The sequence below is a fragment of the Cucurbita moschata genome, unplaced genomic scaffold (genome assembly GCF_002738365.1).
Source record: "Cucurbita moschata cultivar Rifu unplaced genomic scaffold, Cmos_1.0 Cmo_Scf00001, whole genome shotgun sequence".
Lineage (NCBI taxonomy): Eukaryota > Viridiplantae > Streptophyta > Magnoliopsida > Cucurbitales > Cucurbitaceae > Cucurbita > Cucurbita moschata.
Window position 1 is genome coordinate 1,638,730 of NW_019268517.1, and position 7,346 is coordinate 1,646,075.

The following is a 7,346-nucleotide window of genomic DNA, read 5'->3' on the forward strand; positions in this document are numbered from 1 at the left end:
AAAAAAAAAAAAAAAAAAAGAAGCAAAAAAAAAAAACACTCAATCATTCATACCCTATAGGAACAAGAAGACAGAACATTACAGCAACAATGATAGTTTGAGGAATGGATTGGGAAGAACAAAAGTGGGGAACCAAAGAAGGGAATAAATGAACACAAGAACAACGCTTCAGCACCTGCTTGCTGAATGCCAAATGATGTCTTTTTCAAGTTAAAGCAGGCCGAGGTTGAGCGATTTCAGAGTGTCTCAACAAGCAGCAAACCGGGACACATCGAATAGGGAATCGTCTCGTGCCGAGACGAGAAAATGTACACTTGTTTTTTAGATATGAGAGAGTTGGAAGAAGATATGAAATGATAGAATATGGATATTGGGTAAGGCTGTTTGTAAGTAAATACTTGAAAAACTCACATATAAGTGATAGACGACGAGATCGGAATGCTAGCAGGCGTGACCTCGTCGGCAGTTAAGTGCACCGGCGTTGGCTGTTATGGAAGCAACCATGGATGAGGATTTAGCTCCCAAACTAGAGGCTCTAGCATAGCTTGCCGAGGCCCCTGCACCAGATGGAGTGAAAAAGGCACCATTCATCAATAGGTCTCCCTCTGATCTCCAATTCCAGTTTTTCCACTCAGATTCAGCTGTCTCAACCCTCTTGGTAACCTAAAGAATGTCGAGGAAGGTTAGTTCTAAACCGCTTGCTCTGATATCAGGTTAAATTACTACTAAACTCGAGCGGTTTTGAAAAGGTTAAACTATTAGTATCTAGTACCTCTTTTGCAAAAGGGTTGGTTGGTGCAGCATATCTGTTACCCTGGCTATTGATAGTAGGATTTGCACTACCCCCAATGGCGTACATCTCCCAGTGAGTATAATCATTGTTCACCACATGGAAGTATCCATGTCTACACCTAAATAATCCATAAATTGATCCTATTTTGTAAGATGAAAACGGATTGTTTTCTTGCTCATAAATAGCTAAACATGATCAATTATAAGATGTTGTACCTTGGCATTCTTTGGATGAGTCCTTCTCCAAAGTGATTGTAAGCAATGGTCACTTGCATTTGTTTATCCCTAACGTATGAATCACTATGTCCCAATAACATTACCTGTTCATTAAACACACAACGTGAAGCAATGTCTATGAAAAATGGCAAAAATATGAACTGAGTAGATGGATGAAGTGAAGATACCTCATTGTGGTGGGTGAAGTAATTGTTGGTGATTGTAATTGCAGTGGATCCCATGACAGCATCAACAAGGCCATCAGCACAGTTAGAGAGTGAATTATGATCGATCCAAATATGACTTGACCCAAAAATGGAAATGGCATCTCCATCAGCCATTGTTCTCCACCCAACGTGATTGGGTGAGCTCCTTACCATGGCGTTTCCAGTGGGCTTGCAGTCATGGATATTTAGACCATGGACAATAACATTAGTCACAAACTGGATGGTGATGCAAGCACCATTAGCAATGTGAACATTGGTTCCACGAGCGTCAATTGTCTTGAAACTGTTCATGATCAGTTCCTGTTTCAGCTGTATCACCATGTCTCTTTTGAACACAATCCAGAGAGGTTCATCTTGGATGACGGCATGTCGTAAAGTGCCAGGCCTTGGACTGACAGGGTTGTCGTTGCCGGAATCAGTGACGACGTAGTATCGACCGTCGCGACCACCGATGGCATTTCGGCCAAAGCCAATGCCACAATCTGCAAGACGTTTGCGGTTCTGTTGCCAATTGGGGTCACAACGCCAGCAATCATCAATGGGATTGCCGGTTCCACACGAGAAGAATCCAAGCTCCCTCCTTGCAGTGGCATTGCGAATGCTCCTGATCAAGTGTATTGTTTTTAACTGTTAACCTTCGATGTTATAAAAGTTTTACAGAATTAACTATAACAAGACCAAAACTCTTGCTTGCAGCGTCGGTGGGGTAAATTTCTTATATCTCTAAACTTAGACCAAAACAAGAACGGGTTGATGGGAACCATAGAATAAAGTAATCCCATTTGTCAATTTGTGAAGGACTCTTCAGTTTGATGGATGAAAGTTTGGTGGCCATTTTCTTAGGGTCGGTGTCGCCTATTGGGCCACTCAAGGGCAGTTGCCACTTGCAATAAACTCAACCAAATCGACTTAAAAGATCATTTGCCTCATTTTACAAGTCCACATGGACTGGATAACAAGATCCTAGAAATAAATATATCCACATTAGATGTTTTCTGTTCTTTTCCGAGATAAGACCAAAAGGCAAAAGCAGAATGAAATAGACAAGAGTAATGAACGGACCCCTAGTTGGGAATCTAAGGCGTCGTTAAGGACTAAGGAGAGACAAAAGATAAAATTAGGGATTCCAACTCAGGAATCAAGCCGAAAACCTAACGATGATGAACAGAAAAGTGGTTATGGGCAAATTATTAGTGATCTTTTTAAGGTGGGTTTGCAAAATTTGGTCAAATGGATAGGTTTACTTAATTTCCCTTGAAAATTTGATCCCAGAAGACCAGCTTCGGGGCAGTTGAGCCTAATTCGCACCCAGATAGTTTCCCAATAGATAACTCAAAACTCTAGACCATAGATAGTGCAAATTGACATTTTATAATCTATATGAAGAGGAAAAGAGGACCCACATGTCAACCGCAGCAGCGACCTCTTCAGGGTTGTCCACGGCATGCTTATTACCTAAAGCCTCGACATCCTCCAACCTGAAATTGCCATCCCCATGTATCAGATCCAATGGAGAAAAAAAATGACCCAAAAGAAAAGAAGAAACGGATAATAATTTAGAACCGACAGTTAACAGGCACGATATCGATTTTGTGCCGGGACAATAATGCATTGTGACCAGGACAGGGGCACATGCAACTTCGGGAAACAGCAGTGGGCAACAAATCATAAAGCAAAACGTGGCAAACACACAAAGCGAGTGCTAGAAGAAAGAATGATGTATAATACAACGCGTTTTTTCTTTTCACATCACGTACGACAGTGTCCAATTTATTGAAAGTTGTGCGTCGCTCAAAGTGTAAAAAGATTACTCGAACAGCTCGCTCGCTGCGAAAAAAACCGTTACAAGGGGCCTTTTCTCAGAGCGAATATTGAATATAGTGCGAGCGGAAGAAGTCCGTTTTCACAAACACTTTCAAAAGTGAAAATGTCAAAATCTTTTTGTCATTACAAATAACATAAAAGGGGAAAAAGTTGCAAATCTAGGTGGAGTTTTAAATTTGTTAATGGAGTAGAGGAATCCGAGTAAGTAACTGGCAACGAAATAAACAATTGAGGTCCATGGATCTAGATCTAAACGATGGAGATTGGCAATAGAGTTGAGAAAATTGAAGGTGGGAGGATATTAAGTATTAACGACGGAAGGGGTTTGGTTAGGTACTGAATCTTCTGCATTTATCAAGTTTTTAAAGAAACGACGAACAAGGAAAAAAAATAATTCACCTCTCTGCCATTGATGCATTGCTTGAGCTCCGCAATATCTCGGTTGCTCGATTCCTGCAAAATTAATTGAAATCACAAGTTAAAAACAGAGATTAAAGTCTGAAGAAGGAGTATTCAATCTCCATTTTCCCACGCATTTTCTCTATCACCGAACTGAAATATTCGTTAGGTCGAAATATACAAATCAAGACAACAACACACTTCTGAAATGATTCCGAGGACGAGCCCTAACATAAATTCAGCGGCTCAAAGAAGAAAATCTCCGAGTGAAGCAGCATGAATGCAATGGGATTGAGTAAACACAACCACACACGAAAAATTGAAGAATCTTCGAATTCAGAAAACAACAACACTCTAAAAATTCAACAAAATCGATCGTCTAGTAACATAATGTGGCTAAAATCAATACCGAACCAGGAAGAAGAACAGAGAGAATTCGGATCCCCTAAATACAGAGCAAATAACAGAAAAGGAGAAGAAATCGCCGACAGAGAACAAAGATAAGAATTATGATGAACAAAACATCAACTCCAAAAATTTTAGAGCGAGAATGAGAGATTCATACTCAATTTCATGAATCTCTTTGGGAGCTCTGGCAATTGTTTCGACGAACAACATGAACACCACGAGAAGAAACAACCGAATCCATCCTCCAGATTCCGCCATTTCCATTCCTTCAACTTTAATTCAATGTGGACACAAATGTTCAGAAATGAGAACGAAAATGACGAAGAAGAAGAAGAAGATGTAGAAGGCAGTAATGGAGTCAGAGTAAGCTCCCAACGAAATGGCTTTTTTTTATAGACTTTCTCCATAAATTAAAAATAAATAAATAAACTAATTCAACCGACGTCAACACCGTTAACTCGGTTAGGTCACCTTTTTAATCCGCACACTGTATTTCCAATTTTACCCTCCCAAACTCTCCGTTTTAACTTTTAACCACTGTATCACTTCGCACGTGCTGACGTCGGCGCCCACGTGCCACTTAATTTCTCCCTGTCCGTTACGCCGGACGACCCGCAAACGTTGACCGTTTGACCATCGTACCCTTATCCGTCACGTAATCTGAACCACCAAATATTGTTTTTCCATTAATTAAGGTATGACTATAAGTCAATTTTATATTAATATTAATATTGTTTTTTTTTTCTTATTTTAAATTCTTTTTATTTTATTTTTATGAAATTTTTAATAAAAATTTTGCCTTGATTATAAGGTCATTATTAATCTCAAAAGCGGCTCAAGACACGTGCACCGAATTGGTTCGTGATGATAATCTTCGCTTTTAAATGTCGTTTGAGACAAGTAGATAACACGGTCACAACGGGTCGACATCGCCCGAAAACTAACACTAATCCTCGCTCACATACTTCTCAAGAGGTTACCCAATATAAAATTGCTCTAAATTTATACGGTTTTTATAATGGAGTAACTGAAAGGAAATGTGTTCATTATAGTCTGTAAATATCTATTTTTAATATTTTTTAACCATCATACGATGAAAATCAATTAGCTTCCAACATTATTAGCTGAAATTAAGGTATTTTTATTATTTAAATAATTAAAAGTGATAATAAAATTATTAATTAATACATTATCCACTAAACTCAATAATAAAAAAACAATCTTAATTGTTACAAAAATAAATAAATTAATTAAATAAATAAACTTGATTTGATACAAGAAAGGAGATGGGATGGAAAATGTCGGAAGGGCTGTTACGGAAATATAGTGTTTTTTAGCTAAGAATATATGAGTGACAAAATGAAAATAATAAAAACAAATTATCATGATTATAATAATATTAATTAATTAATTAATTAAAATAAAATTATAATGCTTAAGGGTTGTTTGTTTGACACGTAATCTTCCCCCACCAATCACGGACCGGACATTTGAGTCACGGTTTCACTCGCCCGAGTCACAAACGTCGCGAATCAAGGGATCTTATTGGCTTACAGCTGCCAGCTTTTTAATTAAATTTAATATTTTTTTATTATTGTTCCTTTGTTAATTTTGCCTTTTATTAATTTTTATTTTTATTTTTATTAAATTCACCCACCCAATATTTTATTAACCTTTTGGTAACAAAATTTAACCATTTTTCTTTTTTACTCAATAATTTAACTTTTTTTTTAGTCAAAGTAATTTTTTAAAATAATAATTTACTTTTAGTTTTATTAAAAACAAAATTTAACCCTTCCAACCAATCCTATAAATACTTCAATTTTTTAATTTAATTTTTTATTTTTTAAAATTTATTTTAACGACACCTGATTGGAATTAATTTTTTTTTATAGAATTAAATATTTGTGACACATATTTAATTAAAGGTTATAGTACTTGCAATAATGGAAATAGATATATTTTAAATTATGTGTGATAAAAAATGACAAAAATATATTAAATAAATAATGAGCTGTTTTAAAAAAACAAAGTTCGTACCATTTATTACCAAAAATAAAAAATAAAAAAATAGAAAATAATTGTAATGTAGTTATTGTTTCCTTTTTCTTTCGAGACAATAATTAAAATTTTCTAAAAATTCTGTTTTTCTCTCGTTTAATTATGGTACACGTGTCCTTTATAAACCAGCCAAAATTGCTTCGGAAGTATTGTACTTCTAAATAATAGCCGAAGCATTTATGTTCTGGAATAAAATAATTATTTTTTATTTAAATTACAAATTTTAAAATAATTTAATAATTTTAAAAATATAAGCTAACAAGGTAAACATAATTTAATTAATTAAGATATATTATTTAATTTAAGTTATGTAATTCAAACTTAGCTCAAATTTCGATTACTTGGATCTGAGATGTTACGGGGCTGTTCTTATTTTACCCGAAGGGTTTGAATTAGCCTCTGATCGTATTTCTCCCGAGATTAAAGAAAAAATAGACAATCTGTCTTTTCAGAGCTATCGTGTAGGCCTCCCAAAAGGTAACGGAGGCGTGCAAAGGTTTCCTCGGGCTAGACGGAGATTGGCCATCGAGTGCAAAGGCAGAAGGGAGCTTGACTGCAAGACCCACCGGTCGAGCTTCAATCCAAGCTTATGTTATTTCTTTTTAGCTGGTGGGCTGACTCCCGTGTAATAATAAGTTAAAATTAAGTCGGGTACGTTTTTTTTAATGTATTTAAAGTTGGTCACGATTGATTCTCATTTTAAAATGGGTTAAACTCGATCGATCGTAGTAACACGAGACCCAGAGTTTGAATCGTTAATCGACAATTCTAAGAATTTAAACGCCTCTTAAATCAAACGGCTGGAATTGATTTGAAGAATATTGATCTTTTGACAGCTCAACGCGTATTCGTAGGAATAAGCACAGGCGATCCGTACCGGATTCTCGTGAATGACAGAGAAGAAGCCTAAAATTCATGGGTCATGTGGAACCAGGCATCTTGGAGAATTTTGTTTTGTCGAAAGTAATTACACGTGTAAATTAATTAAAATTAGTAATTACACGTGTAAATTATATTATTGGTTAGCTCGTCTCAGTATATTACACGCTGTATTTAGTTTTTTTTTAATAATATATTAAAGATAAAACAAAATTTAAAAAGTATGCTCTTTTGGAATGCCCTCATGTGCATTTACATTTTTACCCCTCATCTTCATATGCATTTTACACATCATTAGGATTTATCAATAAGCTAAAATAATTAAATTAATTATTTATATTTGTAATTTAAAAAATAACCAAATAATTAATTTTTCGATACAATTTTGCAAATGGTAACGAAATAGAATAATGACAGACTATAATTGTTTATATGACCTAATGATCCGACTAACCTGAAATATCTAGATTATCGAACCTAAATCCTAAAAATTGGGTAAGGTCAGATTTTTTTTTTTTTTTTTTTTTTTTTTTTGGGTTG

General features: G+C 35.4%; 1 protein-coding gene across 1 annotated transcript; it reads right to left on the minus strand.

Moving 5' to 3' along the window:
• Positions 1-19: 19 nt before the first annotated feature.
• On the minus strand, positions 20-4,241 carry LOC111450013 (probable pectate lyase 8). Its single transcript, XM_023090145.1, has 7 exons — positions 4,024-4,241; positions 3,459-3,512; positions 2,639-2,713; positions 1,197-1,839; positions 1,009-1,112; positions 773-911; positions 20-663 (listed from the first exon to the last, which is right to left on the minus strand). The coding sequence occupies exons 1-7, from the start codon at positions 4,128-4,130 to the stop codon at positions 442-444; spliced, it is 1,344 nt and encodes a 447-aa protein (XP_022945913.1). The 5' UTR covers positions 4,131-4,241; the 3' UTR covers positions 20-441.
• Positions 4,242-7,346: the final 3,105 nt, after the last annotated feature.

What these genes read in the sequence shown, in the direction of transcription:
- LOC111450013 (XM_023090145.1), bottom strand. Translation starts at nt 4,130, where the DNA reads ATGGAAATGGCGGAATCTGGAGGATGGATTCGGTTGTTTCTTCTCGTG. An exon ending in GTCGCTGCTGCGGTTGACAT is followed by an intron (nt 1,840 to 2,638) that starts GTGGGTCCTCTT and finishes ACACTTGATCAG; the next exon opens with GAGCATTCGCAATGCCACTG. An exon ending in CCAACCCTTTTGCAAAAGAG is followed by an intron (nt 664 to 772) that starts GTACTAGATACT and finishes GACATTCTTTAG; the next exon opens with GTTACCAAGAGGGTTGAGAC.